The sequence below is a fragment of the Henckelia pumila genome, chromosome 1, assembly GCF_033568475.1.
Source record: "Henckelia pumila isolate YLH828 chromosome 1, ASM3356847v2, whole genome shotgun sequence".
In the NCBI taxonomy this organism is placed as follows: Eukaryota; Viridiplantae; Streptophyta; class Magnoliopsida; order Lamiales; family Gesneriaceae; genus Henckelia; species Henckelia pumila.
In genome coordinates, this window is record NC_133120.1 from 132,195,846 (window position 1) to 132,218,933 (window position 23,088).

At 35.7% G+C, this 23,088-nt stretch overlaps 1 protein-coding gene across 1 annotated transcript; it reads left to right on the forward strand.

Moving 5' to 3' along the window:
- The first annotated feature begins 21,881 nt into the window (after positions 1-21,881).
- LOC140874019 (uncharacterized) lies at positions 21,882-22,502 on the forward strand. Its single transcript, XM_073277303.1, has one exon. It carries the CDS (start codon positions 21,882-21,884, stop codon positions 22,500-22,502), a length of 621 nt encoding a protein of 206 aa, XP_073133404.1.
- The last annotated feature ends 586 nt before the right edge of the window (positions 22,503-23,088 follow it).

The following is a 23,088-nucleotide window of genomic DNA, read 5'->3' on the forward strand; positions in this document are numbered from 1 at the left end:
AGGGGATTTCAAATAGGATCAATAGAATTCACACTATTAATTGTTTGTTTATCTCGGGAGAGTTTCTAACTTTAATAGAGCCTATAAAGAACATTTTTTTACACATATCGCTACAAGTAGATTCTCAATAGGGATATTAGAATTGATATGTGCTTGATACACTCTGTTTGACACTCGGGAGAGGGAAATAGAATTATCTATGTGTTCTTGGTTATTAATTGAAAGAAACTCATGAAAATAAATTAATTATGAATGAATATTGTCGAGACCAGGTGTAGTCAAAACCTCTAGACTATTTTTCTTTGATTGATAATTTCATAAGGATTGTGTGTGCGCGCTTTACAAACTTCATTATTAATTTAATTTGTTAGCAACTCTTTAAAGTTTATTTTTCTAAATAAAATTAAAACTATTTTAATTACAAGTACTGAATATTTCAATTTACTCCTTGTGGGATCGACACTCTCTCTATCACTATATTAAAACTTGACACTCGTACGCTTGCGAGTATTTTTCACAACATCAGGACCATTAAGTGTAGCACTTCTAATAAGTGGCATAGACCTTTAGAATTTCAAAATGGATATTAAGTTGTTCTTGAAGGTATCATTGTTCCGTACTTTTAACGGTTTGGGAAAATAATGAAATTTACTCGTTTTGTTGGTTCTTATGCGATTGTCGAGGAGATAAGTAATTTGTTTTATATGTTGAGCTAGCGCAGAGTTGTTAGTTACGCATGATGAGTTTCATGTGTCGTTGTTGTGGAAGTACGAGTTAGAATCATCTTGTATCTTAAGGTCTAACGAGGTAGAATTGTATAGTCCTTTAGCTATCCTATTTAGAAAAACTTATTGTTATTTGTTAAGTATTTTGTGAACTTGTGAATTTCTTAAGATCTCGAGTTGTATATTATATGAGTTATGTTTAATTGGTAAATAGACATTAAGCATAGTTTTATTGCTAGAAAGTTTTAAGTTATCGTTGCGGTTTACATAAATTATTTATTGGTTATATGGATTCTATTGCTTGGAATTCCGACATAGGATATAAGGTTAGCATAATGTAGGTCGTGCAATAACATAAAGATCTAAGAACTTGTAGGTTGTAGAACTTATCAGTGCGGTAGGATGACGTTTTTAAGTTGTTAAATTTAGATCGAAAATAAATTTTAAGAGTGATAAAATTTCATTGAGGATAAGACCACTTGTAAACATGTAAGAATTGTAACTTTTATATTGAAATAAGAGTTAGTCAGATCATTGGTGATATATATATTAGTAAGCATCAGAGTGCGCAGAGAAAGCTGATTGGTGCCAACTCATGTGGGTGCAAAGTTGGAAAAATTTAGTGTTGATCTGGTCTAAAGTATTTGAACCTAGTTAGTAAGTCTTGAATTTCGAGGACGAAATTTCATTTAAAGGGGAAGAAATTGTGGCACCTAAAATCCAATCTACTAAATCATATGCATTAAATTTAATAAATATTAGTATTATTATTTTTAGGTTTAATCGATTTAAATTCTTTATGTGGATTATGTGTTAATAAAATATTTTATTATTTATTCAAAATAATTTTTTTGTACTAACTATTTAATTAATGTTTTTAAGTGTTTAAGTTTATTTTTCAAAATGATTTTTATTATGCAATTTAATTGTTTTAATATTTTAAAGGTTTGAACTTGCATATTTAAATGATTCTAATTAATTGTTTAGTTTATTGTTTTAAATGATTTTAACTGTTTAGCTTATTTTTTTAAATATTTTCGAGTGTCCAACTTATTTATTTTAAATAACCTTAGTTTAGCGGTTAGTTATTTTAAACTATTTTAATTTTAAATGTCTACCTTATTTATTTAAATCTTTTTTAATTGTCCAAATCATTTTAAAATTTTTATGTTCGCTTGTGTATTTATTTAAATTGTTTTTAAATGTTAGTCTAGTTTGTTTAAATTATTTTAAATCGCTCTGCTTGATAGTTAAATATTTTACTCGTTGCCGTGACATCGAAATATTTAAAGTATTTAAATTCTTGGATTTTCAAGCTTGTGTTTTATTTAGTGCAATTTAATTTATAGTCCTAGTTGCCTATTAAAGTAGCATTTTTTAAAAGTGTGTAGCACTTTTTCTCCAATCACTCACACACTCCCATTTATATACATATATCTATACTTACACACACCTACACACTCAAACTTACTACATAACCCTAGCCCCCAAATTACCCACTCATTTTTCACGCCTAAAACACACACAACACTCGCGCCATTTCCCCTTTCCAAGATCAACCCATAGGCTTCCATTTTCACCTCCATTTCTCGCCGCCACAACTCGCGTTTCTCCTTCTTCTCCAGCGTAGCTTCACCTCGGCGCGCAGAGCAAGATGTTCCTCTTCCATCGAGCTCTATTCCAGCTCATTTCAGCTTCTCCTCATTTCTGGCACAACTCAAGTTCTCGTTCTTTTTCGAATTTTTTTCTTAGCTAGGCAGGATTATGGTTTCATTTGGCCCCAAGTAGATTATTATGCATTGTGTTTGAATTTATGTGCTTGCATTTCAAATTTTCAGAAAACTCTTTTAGTGCCCTGTTCGATCCTTTCTTTTGTTTTATGTAGAGATTATTTTATTCATCCATGCTTGAGAAATCACGTTGGTTGATGAGTATGAATTTTGAAATGGTGATTGTTTTGGTACCTTGAGTTATTTTCGAAAATTCCCAACTTTTTCCAGCTTATTGATTTGAAAGTTCTGTGTGTGACTGCCGGTGTTACCTGTATGGTGATTTAGAGCCACCATGAATGATATGTAGTTCACATGGTAGCGTTTAGGATGTTATAAAGTTAGCTTGTGAGAAGGAGTTGAGGCGCATTCGAGGAAGGAGGATGGTTGGGCTTGGTTTGAGGTGCTGTGAGGCTGCTATGTTGGAGCTGAGTTTAAGCAGGTTATGGGCTGGTTCTAGGTGTTTGAAATGAACCTAAGTGCTGGTCTTGACCCTAGCTTAGAGGCTTGATACTTGGGAGTCACATAGCTAAGCTTTTGGTTGAGGGAAAAAGGCAAGATCTGAGCAGAATATTTGGAAGTGTATGAGCTGCCCGGAAACTTGTAGTTAGGGTTGAGTTCAAATCAGATTTTGGCCATGGTCTTGGGTCAAAAACTATCCTAGGATGTTAGGTATACAAAGGTGAATGCTGGAATTAATTCGGTTAAGTTTTGGATCGAGTTCTAGGCGATTGATTGGATAGGTGCAGAATTTTGGAGTTTAATGAGGTTGCTGTCCGAAAATGGATTTTTCATAAAATGATTTATTAGGAATAGTACTCCGAGGACAACTTCTTAATTTATTTCTAAGTGTGTGGGAGTCGTGGTTTCAAGCGAAATTCTTTTTGAATAAGATTTGAGTGAGTTATAGGTTTTACGGGTGAACCGCTCAAATTGTCCTAAGCGAAAATATATGGATTAGACTCCTATCCATGGTCTATCTCCTAAATCACCATCTCGGTCATCCTTGTGTGAGTCATTTGCATGATTATTGAGTAAATATTTTCAAGTACATTACATCTACATATGCGTGCTAAGTCCATGAATCAAGAAAGAAAGAAAGTATGAAAGAAAATATTTTGAACAAAGTGAGATGGTTGTGACCACAGAAAGACGTGTATGAACGAGTTGAGAGACGTCTTGACTTCCCTTACCACCAGACGTGTATGGACGAGTTTTGAAGAAATCCTGACTTCCCATACCACCAGACGTGTATGGACGAGTTTGAGAGAAATCCTGACTTCCCATACCCATCAGGGGCAAGACGAGTTTGGGAGATATCCTGACTTCCTTGCGGTATAGTGCACTGCAGCCATGATCTAGATCGAAACTAGAGTCACAATTCAAGGATCTAAGTTCACAGTTACAGTTCAAATACTTATGATTATGTTTCAGTACAGTTTATTCAATTACAGTGATTATATTCGACTTAGTCATGCATATGTTTCATTTATGTTCACTTCTTTCCTTTAGAAATCATTTATTTAAATTAAGGGGCACAAACAAAAGTATTTTTATTATAAGCTATTGTTAATCTACGTGTGCATGTATTTATGTAATACTCGTTATTTCTCCCATATTCTTGTTGGGCCCCCAGGCTCACTACATCTATTTGGTGCAGGTTTATGTTATCATTGAGAGCAAGGGGTAAGACTATCGAGTGGATTGTGATGCGGGCACGACACATCCATCTGACCATTTCAGTCTTCCGCAAAAGTTCATTTAAAATAGTTTAAAGTCTTTCATATTGTTGTTTGGTTAAATGTTATTGTAAGGATTTATAGAATTATTTTGTGGGCATGTAAATATGTAATTGTTTAATCTTTTGATGTTCGTAATGTCAAATCTTTTTCTCTGGTTCTTGTTCCTTTCTCGGTCTAGTTTATTTAGTAATGTTGGTCGTATTTTTTAGTTGCTGTCTGTGACAGGCGGGTTTGGAAATAATTAGAGAGGTCATGCCAAAAATTTTTAAAAATCCGCATTTTTTATTTATTATTTAATTAAGTAGAGTTAGGGCCGTTTCATAAACACTGAACACTTAGCCATACCTCCAAACACACACTAACTATGATGAATTCGCCCCCTATTTATTGACCACGATCGGACATTCCGCTGGCTAGTTTAGACATTTCGAACGCTCTTTGGAGCTTCCGATCGCCTGATGGGGGCTTCCGATCATTGTCCACCGAACATTTGTCCCTGATTGGAAAAATCATTACTATCGACGGAGTTCAGACCTTTCGATCTTTGGGTTCGGATATTCCAAACTGTCACCCATCGAATCACCAATCAAAACCCGTAATCTTTCTAACTAAGAGACTTTGGAACTTCCGATCATGAGTTCGGAGCTTCCGAAATCACTCTCTGTATCCGAACCACATCGCCTCTTCCGAACACTTCGGAGCTTCCAAACTTCCTAGCTCTCAAGTTCGGACCTTCCGAACCACTCGAAACCTTGGAACCCTCCGGACCATTTTTGGACGTCCTAAATCCAATTTTTTACTTAATAAACCCAAATTAAGACTTCTTAATCATATTTTAACCATTCTAAACATGCTTAGACACTTAATTTCTTAAATCAGAGATCGGGTTACTACATTCTCCCCACCTTGAGAGATTTCATCCTCCAAATCAGTTATTGGTCAACCCTGAGAAAGTAACCAAAAAATGCTTCCCAAAATTCTTGATCCATCACTGATCTAAACCCATGAGAAAAAACCGTTCAAGAGTCAGACAACAAAACACTAGATCCCTCTGGCACAAAACTTAGCAAAAACTAAACATTGATCAACTTAAACCATCACTGGAATTAAATCACAAAAATCCAAATACAATACAATTATTATTACACTCCCAAAACAAGGAAACGGAATCAAACCGATTAAAAAGTCAGAACACTTAAACAACTCAATTTCGGAACTCATCCGGAGCATCTCCATCCATCCTAGGCTGCACCTGCTCTATTCGAAGTGCATACACCTTCCCGACACATGAGACTGCTAACTGCCTCCACCATGCCTACTCTAGGCCCTCTGCTGCACTGAAGCCTCAAATGGTCTATTAGCTTGAGATCCCATCATTGATCCTTGTCCACCCTTTCCACCATTCTTAGGACAATCTCTCTTGAATTGATCCACACTTCCATAGATAAAGCAAGAACACGCGGCTGCTCGACACTTCTCAATGTTGTTCTCTCATGCAATGGTCACACTGCAATTTCATCGTAGCAGATTGACGAGTCTCAATAGATCCTGCAGATGAAGAAGATCCTGGTTTCTTGAATGACTGTCCCCTCAATGCCAACACACTTAGAGTCCTACCTGCATGTAGATACTTCCGCCTCAAAGCACTGTTCTCAGCCTTTCTACACTAATTCACAAAGCTCTCATAAGTAGTGGGATTATCTAAGACAGCCACACACTCATAGATATCTTGATTCAGCCTTAGCATGAACTGATCATGCTTCACAACTGAACTCTCATTGACGTGAGGACAAAAAGGCAACAAGTCGATGAACTTCTGCTGATACTCATCTATTGTCATCTCCTCTTGCTTCAAACTCAGAAATTCCATCGATTTAGCCCGATGGAGTGCTGGAGGAAAATTCAAGTCTAAAAAGGCCTTGAAAAACTATTCCCAAGTGACACGCCCTCGCTCGGCCATACTAGACACGAACGCAGATATCCACCACTTGCGAGCCCTTATCTCCAAAAAAAAACTCAATGGCCTCCATTTTCTACTCATCTGAGCTATGGAAAGACCCTGAAACAACCAATCTTCGGCAGCCTCCGGGGTCTCATTTCATACCAATGAATTAGGCCCCAACCGAATAAACTTGTGCAAATCAAACATACGATGATCATTCTCGTGTCGATGACGATGAGCTCTAGGATACCTATGGAAATCCTCATCACCCCAACGCCTGTCACTGTCATGGATACTCTCATCATCGTGTTTAGCCATCTCTACAAAAACACAACAAAAAATCCCCGACAGAAAGTTCTATATCCAAAATATAATGCATGCTCTGATACCAATAAATGTAGTGACCAGCTCCAGAATCACCTACTAAAAGAGTCTTAAGCATGCAATTAAAACTTAAATAAAAAACATAATCAGAGATACCGCATAAACTTTAAACAATCTAACAAACCGACAAAATATAATCGGTAAATCACTGGAACGTCTAATAAAAAATAATATTATAACCCAATCGAATGAATAACATACCAAATAAAGTCTTACACTAGAAACCTCTGGTGACACCTGATACCAAGACCTGATCATTGATCAACCACTGAACTCACTCCTAATCCACCTATAAACCTTTACCATCGAATGATTGAAAGAGTTGATGTCCCGTTAGCCAACTTGTGGCTAAGGGCTTTGAGAGTCTCTTTTTGTAAACAATCTTTATTTAATATAATATACGTTCTTTAAATGGCGTTCACTTTATCTTATTATTATATAATGATATACTATTGCTATTTTGATAAAGACCTTGAATATACTAAAGTAAGATGTGGTAGCACATGGGGATGGCTATCATGAAACACATCTTATAGTCACTGTATATTCTAAACAATCTTAGTCGATTGAGCCGTCCGTTAATAAGGATAAGGATCGCTCGAGATTGAGACTAGCATTTGCGATGCCGAGTACCACGTTTCATTGGTATGGAACATAGAGATGTTCAAAGCATGCAAATGGATATTCATATGATGAATGATCGAACTACCCTATCCAGACTTTCCAAGTGGTTATCACTTATCGAGTGGATAAAGTCCGCGTTTTTGGTTGTACACCATTAGTCCTTACTACATGAAACATCATTTAGACTCTATATGCTAGTACTGTACTTTGACTCATTTACCGACTCTATTGGGGTCATCAGGTGTCGGGATTGGGTACAGTTACGACACATATAGGATTCGATGCTTTGTTGTCAAGGATTCACCACATACTTGCGAGTGTGGATATCCTATGCGATATGAGGAGATATTAGTGTGACGAATCTCTGGCCAGAGTACATGATGTGTTTTAGGTTACTCGGTGTTCCTAGTAACACATGCGATGGCACTGTTTGATCTCCAAGATGTAATGCATAGTTATCGAATCTCGAACGACTCTCGATTTACCAATGGTTGTTGATTCGATCGGGATATATGGATGAAGGGACCGTACTGTACGCTAACCAAAATCTATTGGTTCTTGCAAGCACTATCAGTGATACCTAGGGAATCATGGGGCGATGTTGCTAGGCGCTCTTACCATGATTCGTTGGGTAAGTCGGAAATTGTTGTTCCGAGTCACAAGGAGTTGTGAGCCCACGGCTAGCTGTATCCCTGAACCATTGAGGGTTACACAAGTAATGGATTTTTAATCCCCGTTAAGATAATTAAATTTAAAGAGTTAAATTTATTGAATAAAGAAGTGGGACTTCTTATTTAAGAGAAGATGGAGTAAGATTTCCTAAAATAACATAGTGATGGACATTTTTGGAAACCACTGAATTTGGATTCAGAAAATTTGTCTTGACTTTAAAAGATGCAGAAATGGTTTCTGTGCACATTGGTGAAATTGTTTTATCAATTTGAGTCACGATGAATTTTATATTAATTTCTGAACATGCGGGCTTTGCTGGTCAAGCTTGAACTTATGACTAATGGGCCCTAAGCTGTTAGCAGCCCATATTATAAATAAGTTATTGCAGTGCAGAAATTACACAACAGAAGGTCATAAATTTTCGAAAACCCTAGAGATTTTCTCTCTAGTTTCGGCCGCCCCCCTTCCCTCTGTCTTTGAGATTTTTTAGTCTGCAAATTTTGAATTTGCAGTCTGAATTAGCAGATCAAATCTGTTATTTCTCTTCGTAGAAACTTCTGATAGACTTTCTAGTGGAGTCTATCAGAGGGATTAAACTTCTGTTCATGGACCTGATTGAAGAAACGTTCGTTCATCAGTTCCTGGGATATACAACAAGAGCAGTTTAATCTGTTGGTGTCCATAATCTCGTTTCGAGATTTTAAGGTAAAATTTACATTGTTTAAATTTTATGTTATCAATTTTAATCGTAGGAATTTGATACCCATATGGAATCGTTCCATATAAAATTTTAAAACTTCCGCTGCAACGGGAATCACTTTCTTTTTCGATCCAGAGAACGACCGTGTTCCAACAATGAGATGTCTGAGATAAAAGCATAGATGTGAGCGCTAAAGTCCAGAACACAAAGTACGAGTACACAAGTCAATATGATGCATGCAACATGAAATAATGAATGTTCTGGTACACTGGGATCAAGATCTATAATAATATGCTCAAAATCATAGGTGCCACCAGTATGCGCACGTTTCTCTGAAGGTACAGTGGGTGCCATACATACTGAACCTCGATCTTGGACCATCATAGTCCTGGGTAAGACCGCACACACTCTTAATTTGGGTTTATTAAGTAGAAAATAAGATTCAGGATGTTCAGGAATTCTCCGAAAGGTTCCAAGGGTTCGAGTGGTTCGGAAGGTTCAAACTTAGAGCTAGGAAGTTTGGAAGCTCCGAAGTGTTTGGAAGAGGCGATGCAGTTCGGATGCAGAGGGTGAGTTCGGAGCTTCCGAACTCATGATAGGAAGTTCCGAAGTCCCTCGGTCAGACAGGATGACCGATGATTTCGGTTATTAACAATTCTAGCAAGAGGAATAGGTCAAGTTATAGTAAATGGAAAATAAGTCCAAGTATCGATCCCACATAGACTGTAGTTAATGCCCAAGATTTAATTATTTTATTTAATCTATAAAAATAATAAAAAAAGGTGTAATTAATTGAGTAAAAATTAAATTACTAAGAAAAACAATAAGAATTAAAATAAATCAAGGATAAATTTAATTAAAATAAGACAACCAAGACACATGAATGTATCAAACTAATTTATGCATCAACGTGACACAAACTAAAAATCATGTTCATTCCAATCACGATGAATTTTCCTATAGTATTTAACGATCTATTTCTAGATTTATTAAACCTATTCAAATTGGACAGATTAATTATTTATAATTAATTCTAATCAAACTCAAATGCAATAAATATTTATGAAAATTCAGTTTTCTCCTAAAATCGCATACTGAAACCGATTACTATTTCTAGTCGGTTAACCATATGTTGATTGATATATTTGAAGCCATTCATAAGGTATATTAAACTAACATCAATCAATAATTGAAAATATCCAAAATAACTCAAATATGCAACCACGTTTCAAACATAAATTAGTCTTCACTCAATCTCGTGGTCTTGATTGAAGATAAACTACTAAATAAACGAAAACAAAATTCAATAAGTAGTTTAAATCATAAAAAGAAAAAGAATGGAGAAGAAGAAGATGGAGCGTTTTTCCACAGTCCTCGATCTCCAAGCCCTAGCTGTTGTTCTTCAAAATAAGATCTCCTCCCTTCAAAAAGTGCAGAATTCTCCTTCAATATTGATATTTATATGCCCCCAAATCCAACCTATTTCTTTTCTTATTGATAGAGTCCGCAAAAATGAAAAATACCCACGTCGCGATCGCGCTTGAGCGCAAGGAATTGCCGCTCGAGCGCCAAACTTCTGTTCTCATTCTTTAAAAATCCATCGAATCGTGCTCGAGTGGCAGAAAGTGCCTGCTCGAGTGCCAAAGTTCTGTTTTTGCTCCTTCATATTTCGCCGGGCGCGCTCCAATGGTAAGAAATTCCCGCTCGGGTGCCCAACTTCTGTCCCAACGTGCAGAATTCTTGAAAAATTCATATCCAAAGTTTTAGCCGTCAGATCGAGCTGAAATTTGAACAACAACTTCACAACATATTATACTAAATTTTGAACGGTGAGATTGGATTTGAATCTTTATAGAATCATAAATAATTTTTGGACAATTGCTTCTTCGTAATTCCTTCTTGTGGCTCTTATTTTGCTCCAAAGTCTTGATTTCTTCATTGTACCAACATGTAAACCATGGAACGTGAAATGAAGACAATATGCATGAATAAAAATAAAATTAAACTTAAATGACACTAACTCAACACGAATGCATGCAAAATAGACTCAAAAACTAACACAACATAATGCATAAAAACACTCTTATCACAGGGTATGGGTTTTGATTTGTTTCGAAGGGTGACAGATCGGAAGCTATGATGCATGCAACATGAAATACTGAATACTCTGGTACACTGGGATCAAGGAATAAAATGCTCTAAAGCACAGGTGCCACAAGTTTGCGCACGCTGCTATGAAGATAGAGTGGGTGCGACACATACTGAACCTCGATCTTGGACCATCACCGTTCTGGGTTAGACCGCACATGCTGCTTCATTGATATATTGGGTGTCACATGGTACCCGATCGTGCAAGGAAACCCTTGGGCTGAGCGGCCCTAGAAACAATAGGTTATCTCGAAACAGTACACAGGCTCAACATGATATGCAGTGCTACATATAAATCAGGAACAATAATATGCATCTCATGCTAGATAAGAATACAACACCAAATAATGTAACACATAAACATGCATACTCAGTTGGATATCTCAGTCAGTACTTACATACCTTAACTATTGGTCTACCAGAAAAAAATGTCTACAAATCAAGCTTACAAGTCAAGACAATACCATATCACCAATACTGATCTAAAAGCATTAACTAGACTATTAGCTACTCCCGATAGATACAAAAATTCTAGACTTATACTTGGGTTTTTCGTCAGTCCGCTGATGTCGAAGGCTATTACCCAAGCACAGCTCCAATGCAAGGTTCGTAGCAACTCGCTATCACCCCGTCCTCAATAAGACGACTAAAACACTAAAAAGTAAACACTGAACACTCATCCACACCTCAAAACACATACCAACTATGATGAATTTGGCCTCTATTTATAGACCATGATTGGACCTTCCGATCGCTAGTTCGGATGTTTCGAACGCTCTTCAGCGGTTTCGATTTCCTGATCGAGTCTTCCGATCATTATCCACCAAACACGTGTCCTTTATTGTACAAATCACTTCTATCAACGATGTTCGGAGCTTCCGATCTCTGGGTTCGGAGCTTCTGATCTGTCACCTGTTGAATCGCCAATAAAAACCCATACTCTATCAGATTGAGGGATTTCAGAACTTTTTATCATGAGTTTGGAGCTTTCGAACTCACCCTCTGCATCCGAACTGCATCTCCCCTTCCAAACTTCCTAGCTCTCATGTTCGGACATTCCGAACCACTCGAACACTAGGAATCCTTCGGACCATTTCCAAACGTCTTGAATCCGATTTTATACTTAATAAACCCAAATTAAGATTCTTTAATCATGTTTTAACTATTTTAAACATGCTTATACATTTAATTGACTAAAATGGATATCGAGTTACTACACATGACCTTCGGAACCACTCGAACCCTTGAAATTCTTCGGACCATTTTTGGACGTCTTGAATCCAATTTTCTAATTACTAAACCCAAATTAAATTCTTTAATCATGATTTAACTATTTTAAACATGCTTAGACATTTAATTTCTTAAAATGGATATCGGGTTACTACCACACATTGAAATTTTTGATCATCCACATGAAAAACTTCAAAAACTCGAAAAAGATTCATCCAAAAACAACCATATTTAAAAGATTTACATAAAAAATTTTCACCTAAAAAAACACACCAAAAATCTGAAATTAACCCATCTCTAGCAACAATCATCTTTGCACCAAAACATCAAGAACGATTCACGCTTCACGAATCTACATCATGCTCTTAAAAATCTATGCCAATGAATACATATACACATCAACATGCTTATTTTCATATAAAAATACTTGTATTATTAAATGCTGGTTTTAAAAGCGTTTCAAGCATGCCTTTTTCTTCCTTGGTTTGGAAATTCAGACTCTAGGAATACGATTCAAGCCTTCTCACGATAAAATGATGCAGAAATCCTTTAAAAACTGAGAGAGGAAATTTCTAAAGCCTATGGGTGGGGTGAGGAAGCTTCTAGCGTGAAAATAGAGAAATGAGGAAGGATTTTTACGTTAACTTTTGACTACGTAAAGTTCTTTCGACTACATAAAGTTTGGATACTAACTTTTTAATTGAAAAAACCTATAGACTGAAGGATATCTCATTAACTTAAAAACACAGATTTTAAAATATCCCTACCTAGATTAAAAATTAAATATCATGCACCACTTTTAAAATAAAAAGCTTCATAAAACATACTTGACTTAAATTTTCTTAAACCTTGTTCATTGGCTAGTCTCGATCTCCTTCGTCATCTGAATTAAACTCATACCTGAAAATATCAAAAGCTAACTTTTGCATAGGAATTCATAATTTAAACATTTAAATCCATAGAATTTTCCATAATAATTAATTAAATTCTCGTGAGTGGATTTATTTATTTTCAAACATTACAAGTGTGGGGAGTTACCTAAAGAAGTTGACCCTAAATGGTACTACACACACATTGGCACCTAGACTAAGCAGGACTTGATATTTGGCCATTCCCTAATTCATTTGCATGTATCATATTAGGTTTGTATACTCGTGCTATACGTTCTAAGCATTAGTCGCTCATGTCCACGTTGTTATGTTCTTGAACACCCTATTTGACGGGTCAGATCTCAGGTTGAACGAGACCAGTGGATCGAGATAAGTCTGAGATCAGGATCAGTTTGCAGTGAGTTGTTGTTTTATTTTCATGGTTTTGATACAGTTATTCAATATGGTTGTATAAACTTTTATCGCTTTTGGTTTAGTGCTGATTGTACTCCACCGGTTTTGTTTTGGATTAACTCGTTTACCGTTTCCGTTGTATTAATGCATGTTTAAGAATTTAACTAGTAGGTGATCCGGATTGGGTCACTACACATACCATGTTGAGTCCGTTATCCTTTGGAGATAGCCTGTTGTTCTAGGGTCGCTCAGCCCAAGTGTTTTACTTGTTCGATCGGGTATCGTGAGACACCAAATGGATCATTGGGGCAGCGTGTGTGGTTTACCCAGGACTATGATAGTCCAAGATCGGGCTCAGTATGTATGGCACCACCTGGATCCTACGGGGTATGAGTGCGCATACTGGAAGCTCCTACGTGCTGAACATGTTTTTCTAGATCTTGATCCCAGCCTACCAGATCATTCATATTTTATTTTGCATGCATCATATATACATGTATACTCATATTTACATACTGGGCATTAGCACTCACGTTTTCGATTTTATCTTGGACACCTCATTCGATGGGGCAGGTTTGCAAGTGGATCAGGAGGGAGTTCAGTGGTTGGTTGGTGACCAGGGCTTGGTAGCAGGGATCGCTGGTGAATTCTATATTAAGCATTTATTCGGTATTTATTCGGTTAGATTGTGTTGTATAATTATTTTGCTTTGGGTTTTCAGTTGTTTTCCGGTTGTATTCTGTCGGGTTAGTATTTGGTTGAAGTTTTCGTGTTTACTCTGATTATTTTCTATTTGATTTTTATTGCATACTTAATTTTCTAATTAGTAGGTGATCTAGGACATGTCACACTACAATTTTTGTATTGAATGAGGATCTTCTAGCGCTCCCGTATAAGAATAGATTATTATTCGAATGTTAGCATCATTTTGTTCGGCGAGATTTTATACAATTTTTGAGTCATGAGATATTTTATTCGTGGGAATGAAATTCATTTGTGTGTGGTATTTAATATGCGAGCACGATGCATGTTTTACTAAAAATTTCAAAATTATTCTGCATTTTCAGAATCATATTTTCATAAGCATGAATAAGAAATACGGGACGTCACAGTTGATATCAAAGAGTCCGGTTCTGTGGATAGTACGTATATGCAATCTCGCTAAGGAGTCGAGTACTTCCGTCACCATGTCTGTAAGATTTACGTTTTAATGTTAATGTTATAATTTTATTAATGTTTATTATGAAACCATGTGTTGGTGATGTGGACGGATTCATGGATGTATGATTGTCGAGTGTAACAGATCTATTTAAGAAATTTTATGTATTGAAGGATGATGAAAGAAATAACATTAAAGATAAATTTCATTAAGCGATATTAGTTTATGTTGTAGCGTTGGAGTCATTTCTTGATGAGAAATAAGGATTCATTGCCAGAAAAGAAAAGTCGGGATTTTATAATTTCCAAATTGGGTCAATAGAAAAATTTTAGTTTATCAAGATCACCAATTTATTTATTTTAGGATTTAAATCAACATGATTGAAATTCTATTAGTTCTTGTTTAAAGATCTTATGCTAGTATATATTTGTTTGTTAAGATTTTTCCTTTGGACACTGAAGTTATGATCATTTTTTTGAGATCGCACTTATATCAAAAGGATCGTAGTAATCAGATTTATTGTTCTCTTGAAAAAATTTAACGTATATGATGTGTAAGTTGATGATATATGGGTTATGTTTTAGGTTTTCAAATCGTTGGGAAGAAAAATAATTGTTGATTTAGTTTTGATAAGGAACTTGGATGATCTTTGATATGATTTAATGGTTCGCATGATTAGGTGTTACCAAGTTAATTTTATATTGGATTTGATCATGTTCGATTCATTATGCTTAAATAAATAATTTGGGAGCTTAAAGCTTGACTCGCAGATGTTTGGGGATGAATGAGTAAATTTTACATGCATGTGTAATTAGCCAAATTGTAGTATAATACAATTGTTATATTTTTGGGACTTTATGTTGAGTATAATATAAGTTTTATCTATGACCTAAGAGTTAACAATATAAATTTCTGAATTATATTTTTTTATAAGAAGATGCAAGTAATGTATAATTTATTATTGGATTATTATTGGAGACTGATGTAAGAAAGAAAATAGTGGTCATGGTTTTGGGAATTTAGGAGCATATATCTTTAAAAGTTTTGTAACAATCATGATATTTGGAATTATAAAACCGCGTGGTACATGTCTAAAAGTAAGATGTTACACCTTATAAGGAAGTGGACACTCGAGAAATTGTCGAAAGTCATTAAGAATCATGGATTCTAGAGTTTAGGTTGTTGGTAATTTACATGAATCTTTATTGGAAATAATTGGGAAATATTCAAGATTCAATATGATGATTTGAAGGTATAAATTTCGTCGTGATATTTTTTATGTTGGGATTAAGTAGAGTAATGTGCTTGGATTATACTCTTTAAGGCTTTTTGGATTTTGTAAATTCAATTACATGGTTATGTGATAAGTGTGTTCAACCTGGGTTACCAATGAACAAGTATTAGGTTTTTAATAGGTAAGTAATTTTCGTACCTTAATTTTGAGGAGTCTAAGTTCCATGGACTATAAGTAGAGTCAGCTGGGAAATAACATGGAATTTCCTATTGAATTTTATATGGTTATTTTATTTGGAGATGAGGACATGTAAATGTTTATACTTGAGAGATCCCCTTATCATAGTATTGCAATCCTTCCAATGGAAAAGTCTAGCTGTTAAACCTAAGTTAAACTAGGAACTAGTGAGGAAATAGTTTAAGCATACTCCTAGTGCTAGAAAAATTTTATGTTATATGTGGAGATTGACATTATATTTAATTTTTGGGTTTTATGTATTACCAGTACTCGAAATTTAAGACTGACAAGTGTTCTATATTTGTGGGTGTACATGTAATGGATAAGTTGACGTAAGTTTGCTAGGTAGTGTAAAAGTGCGAGTTGACGATATTAAATTAGTTATGGAATAATAATATGCGGTTGAGATAAGATTGTATAATCAATTTTTATTGTTCCAAAATGAAAATTGATATTTAGGTAAATAACTAAGCATGCGAACAATAATTGAACTGAGCTATTCAAGTGAACATTCTTGCCTTGGTTCTGTTGTTTCCCTTCGCCTATTTTCTCAAAAAATATGTCCATTTCAAATCTATATTGATTATATACACAAAATTTCTTTGTGAGTAGAAGCTTAGAACATCTTGGTTGTAATGAATTTAAGAAGTGATATTTTTGGGATTATAATTTTCTATTTTTCTTAGGAAAATAAGTAGATGACTATCTTATTTATAGAATTTCTTAAGATATTGATGCATAATGAGGAAAGTATAAGTCTATACTTCCATATATGGTACAAAGAATTATAAGAATAATATCAGGTTTGGGTTAGAGTGAACCAAAGTAAACCTTAATAGCTCGTTTTAAGTTTTGGTTCACAAATAAAGGATTATAAGGCTAAACTCGATCAAGATAGGGAAGATACATACAACTGATGAGATATATATTATTATCAAAGTGCACATCGGAAGCATGAATTGACGGGATACTAGAATTTGGTAAACAAGCATGCAAATATGGGTCTTATAAATTAGATTGGATGAGAATTTTAGTTGTTAAACTTTGATAACTAGAATTTCGAGGACGAAATTCTTTTAAGGAATATGGAAGAGTTGTAATGTCCGAAAATCCATAAATCCGCTCACGAGAATCTAATTAATTATTATGAAATATTATGTGTTTAAAATTTTAAATTATGAATTTTTATGTAAAGGTTAGTTATTTATGTTTTTTAGGTATGAGTTTAATTTCGGTGAAGAAAAAAATCAAATCTAGACTTTGAGCAAGGTTTAAGTATTTTAAAAAAGGTATATGTTTATTATGCAATTTTTACTCCAAAATTTATGTGTGTTATTTAACTTTAAATTTTATATGAAAAATTATTTTAAAATGTTACATTATAAGTTTTATAGGCCAGCTTCCCGCCAATAGGCTTTTCTTTTAAAAGTTAGAGTCCAAACTTGACGCAGTCAAAAGTTAACGTCAAAACCATTTTCTTCTTTTCTTTATTTTCACGTTTTAGCCGCCTCTCCCCTTCCCCAAACATTTTAAAGAATTCACTCTTTCATTCAAGAAGATTTTTATGTCTTTCGATCGAGAAAAGACTAGGATCGTGTTCTCGGAGTCCGGATTTCCCATACCAGACAAGAAAAGAAAAGTATTATTCAATCTTTGAACCACCATCCAAGTGATACTACATATTTTGATGATTTTGAAAGAACGATGCACGATGATATGTATCCATGTATCGTAAGTTTTTCTCGACGAGTTGGGAGTATGGTTTGGGTGCAAGAAGTCAAGAATCTGGTTTTATGATGATTTAAGGTTTTGGATGTCTTTTAGGTGTCATGTTTATGGGTACAAGTAGTTATATTGATGTTTGATGTGTGTTTGAAGTCTATTTCATTAAGGATATTTTGTTTGGTGTGCGTATATGCATTTGCAAAGGTTTCAAAAGAGTAAAAAATCTGTGTTTTTTTATAAATATTTGATATTGATGCGTTTTCGGGGTCATGATAATGGGAACGAGTTCTTAGAAGGATGCATCGATGCTATTTGATGTTTAGATCCTGGGAGAAATAATGTGTAGTGTGTTTGAATGCATTGAATCATGATTTCGGGCAACAACTGTAGGATCTCTTACCATCAGTCAACTTGAAATGGATGTGCTTTGTTTAGCTATGATCTCCAAAAGTATGCGAGATGTAGTAACCCAGAACCCATTTTAAGATAATTATATGATAAACATGATTAAGGGTTAGTATTTAACCAAATCAAGGGCTTAACTGGACTTCAAAATCAAAAGTTGGACTTTTGTGCATGGGCCAGTTCGGAGGCTCCGAACCCAGCACCTCGGAGGTAACAAAGTATAGTGTTTACTTCTGAGGGAAGGCACGATCGGATGCTCTGAACCCTGATCGGACGGTCCAAACTCCTTCAGCCAACAATGCACGATGACTAAGCCTCGAGTTTTGACATGTGTCAAAGAGTCAGCAGATCGGACGGTTTGATCTCGAGTTTGGACGCTCCGATCATCACTTGTCATGCATGTAGAGTTCGGACGCTCCGAACCCGAAACGGAGGATCCGAACGTGACCGAAACTTGGCCTATAAATAGGGATTATTCGATTCAAAATTTCATATCGAATTCCCGAGTTTTCTTCTTCAGTTCTATTTATAGTGTGAGGTATTCACTTGAGGGCCCTGTCGGTTAATAGAGAGGTTCTGGAATAATAAATGTGTTATTATAGTCCTCTAGAACAAGCAAATCTAAAGGGCTTACTACGGACGAAGGTATGGTCCGTGAACCTTATTAAGTTTTGAGAGTATTTACTAGCTTAGTTAAGGATTATAGAACTTGTGTAGTGATACGGTAAACATTTGATTATAGGTTTGGAACCTAGGTCAAACTAAACTTGAACTAGCCTAGAGGTACATACACATTGAGTGAGATTACCAGCGAGTATACATGTTTATATGTTGCATTTCTGTGGCATTATTATATGGAATGATGTATGGTTTACTGTTCCATATTCATATGTCATGTACACGTTGAGCCTATTCCTTTGATATACTTGTATTTAGTCTAGAGCCGGATGTATCGTTATAGCCGGGGGTTCTAGGCGAGTGTGGTTGTACCCAAAGGTTTGATCCAAGCTGTAAGGCCCGAAAATATTAAATCATTAATTATGGGATTTGAGAATTAAATTCCATATTATGGGCTAATATTGATTTGAGAAGCGAAAGAAATTATTGATTTAATTTTCGAGCCGAAAATATTTAATTTGAGAATTTATGGATTTTGAGAATTAAATTCCAAGAATTCTTAAATTAAAAGAATAAATATTCAAATTGAATATTTAAGGAATTTGAGATTAAATTCTATGTTTCGGGAATTAAAGAAGATTAATTTTGAGGATTCAACCCAATCAGAGACTGATTTGCAAATATCGAAGTTGCAAGGCTGAAGTGCAAAATGCCGGGATTATTGATTTAATCCAAATTTATTTAATTTTAGTTCGAGTATATGTAATTTGGGAATATTTAGAGTTTTGATTTAAATTCTAATATTCTTAAATTATTTAGGATTGAAATTGAATTAAAAAGAAGGCCGAGGACTGAATTGCAATTAATGAAGACTTGAGGGACTAAATTGAAAATGATGCAATACTTATCTGATTTGTGAATAAGGATTCAGCATGTATACGTGTTATTTCATTTGCATTCAAAATTTGGAGAACAGAGTGCCGATGCCTTCTTCAATTTCTTTTGGTTTTCGTTTTTCGAAACCCCGTAACTTTTGATCCGCTCGTCCGATTTCAATTCTGAAAGATGTTCTGGAATCCTTGTGACGAGGGCTTCAATCTCGTGTAAGTATTATGATGTGTTTGATAGATTTCAAAATCAGTTATGAGCAGAGATCAAAACTTGATGTTAGTTTTGTGTTCTTGAGCTTGTATACAAGTTCATATCGAAACCGAATCGAATATTGCGTATTGAATGAAATTTCTATGAATTACAGCCTGTATTTAATGTTGATAACTACTGGTATGAAGAGTAGAAGGCTGTTTTGTTGAATTGAATATACGAATGCTTGGAAATGAAGTTAGATTCGAATTCGATATTTCGTCGGTTAACGATTTTTAATCGCTATACCGTCGATTCGTGTTTTTGGACCGTTTTGATAGCCTATGACTGAGATGAGATGTTCTTTTAGATGTTATCGATGATATAGCAATTTTAATTCTCAGTTTCAGACTAGTTTCGATGGCTAACAACTCACGACTCCGAGTTGTACTGAATAAGAAGAAGTTGAGATTTGAAATGATTTTGAATGAAGTTAGATTCATGATTTTGAACTGAATTTGAAATGATTGAATAGAATGAATATTGATATGAATGTTTTGATGCTATGTTTCAGATTTGTAGCGTTCAAAACAGAAGAAATATGAAGGTATAATGACGACATCGCGAGTTAGGGACTTTGAAACTCAAGAACGACTATTCTTGAGTTGGCCCGCAAAAATCACATACTTGTTATGTCTTGATTATGATTTTGATGTTGTCGATCCATCTCAGGTAGTGGATCTTTGAATTTGAGTTGATACGATGCTATAATGAATTGATTTTATGCCAAGGTTGCTGTTAACCTTATTTTCTAGCCCAGAATGGCTATGATAGATGGATATCCATATCAAGATCGGTTACGAATCTTGATGGCAATGAAGATAAATGAATCAATTTCCGGTCGACCGATAGAAGCGTTAATTACTCTATTTGTTGAGTAGAGTTTAAATAGAGTCGATATGTTTTATTTAACGCTTTCTTTATGTTGGTTATATTGAGATTGTATTCTCACCGGAGTTTATCCGGCTGTTGTATTTTTTTGTATGTGTGCATGACAACAGAGGGGGCAGAAGCTGGTCATCGACGTCATTGACAGCTGGGAGAGAGTCTAGCACGTGAGGACTCGGGTTGTAGATGAAGTCTTAATATCTAGAAGCATCAAACCTTAGAACTTGTTGGTTTTGGAATGCATGTATGAACTTGAGATAGTTTATGTCGTTTATTGTTATTTAGAGACTTGTTCGATGTAACAAATGCATGTATAGATGCTTGAGACCTTGTTTATGTTTATATGCATGATTTGGACCTTATATATCATGTTTTGGGTCAAATTTGATGGATTGGAATCGATTTAAAGGATCAATGTTGCTGACAAAAGAACAGAGCAGGTTTTCTGCCCAGGATGCGCCCACGCGGCATAAAACTACCGCCCGAGCGCAGCCTAGAGCTCAGCCTACTGTTTTAGAAAAAAACAGGGGCGCCCGGGCGGTAGTTTTTGACCGCCCGTGCCCACCCCCTTTTGAAAAAAAAATAAAATTCTTGATCCTTATTCTTTCCTAATTAGATTAATGATGCTTATTCATTAATTGCCCCTTAAGATTTGAGATTAGCAACCCGAGGCCCCACACAAGCGGTCACAACACTCATTGGCGTCGGTTATTAGCATGACTTTCAGATGACTTATTACCTGTCATCACGATTACATGCATCATATACATATGTTTACTCATGTTTATGTACTGGGCGTTAATCACTCACGTCCTAGTTATTATCTTTGACACCATATTCCACAGGGTAGGTCGCAGGATGGACGGAGTTGGTAGTTCGAGGAAAGACTAGGAGCAGGAGCTATCAGTGGATATTTTATACAGCAGGATTCGATATAGCTGTATAATGTTTCAGATAATTTTATTTTAAGTCTTTTCGATATGGCTGTATCACTACTAAATTTAAGCTTTGAACTAATGTATTAAGTTTGATATGTAAATTATGGTTATGGTTTTGCATGTTTTACTCTGTTAAGTGATTATATTTTAATTAATATTAATGCATGTCATAGTTTCCAGTTAGTAGGTGATTCAATGCAGGGTCACTACATATGTGGTATCAGAGCATGCATAGATTTTGGGATTAGTACTTGGTATTTAGTCTAGTTTTGAGTAATTATTGTGCATTTGGGATTTAAATGTGCAAACTTTTCAGATATGACTGAAAGAGGTGACGCGAGCCATGGAAATGTTGGTCAAGAAGGAGGCCATCATCATTGTCGTCATCACCACGAGGGTAGACGTCGCGATTCTATTAATAAATTTCTACAAGTAGTACCAAAACCCTTGATGGGAGGAGAGAATCCTGAGGAGGCAAGGAACTGGATGCCCAGGATCGAAAGTGATTTTCGGGCTTTCGATTGTACTGAAGAGCAGAAGCTGGAAGTTCTTGATTTTGTTCTCGATGTACGAGCACGCTTATGGTTGGACTCCAAGGCTGCTCAGGCGCGTACTGAGAGAGGACGGGTAACTTTGGAGGATTTTCGTCAGCAGTTTCAGAGACTTTATTTTCCTCCAGCTATCCGTCAGACACAATCTATTGAGTTGCTTCCGCTGAGGCAGGGATCCATGACTATTGATGAGTATCATCAGCAATTCATTGATCTGCTATCTTACAGTCCCCATATTAATGAAAGTGATGCGTCCAAGTATTATATCTTTCTGCAAGGCCTCAATCAGGATATTTATTCATGGGTGGTTGTTTGTGATGATCCGACATCATATGAAACTCTGGTTAATCGGTGTCGTCAAGTTGAGAACAGCAATAGACGGGCATAACTAATGATGTCAGGAAAGCCTAGTGGATCTCTTGGACCTAGGGCTCAATCTGTTGTGCAATCAGGTACCACGTCTTCTTCTACTACTATTTTTTCTGGATCTCGAGGCATGTTACGATTTGGGAAAAAGTTGAAGAATGACTGTTGTAATCGTTGTGGTGGGAAGCATCTTGTTGCAGCCTGTCGGAAGGTATCTGGTGCTTGTTTTATTTGTGGCGAGCAAGGGCATCTGTGAAGGGATTGTCCTACTCGTATGGGAGCTGCTAGTGGATCGGGGTCATAGGCTTGATCTCAGGCTTCTGCTTATTCACGTCAGGGGTAGGTATTTGCTCTTTCTCAGGATCTGGCTACATATGGAAGCGATCGCATGTTGTCAGGTATCTTTTTGTTATGTGGTATTCCTGCACTTGTTTTAATTGATACTGAAGCATTGCATTCCTTTATTTCTAGCCGTTTTTTTAAGAGACATAGATTATCTTATGTATCATTAGACCTGAATTTAGTTGTATCTACTCCGCTGGATCAAGAGGTAGTAACTAAGCGTCTAGTGATGGGTTGCCTTCTAGAGTTTGAGGGTCATATGTTGT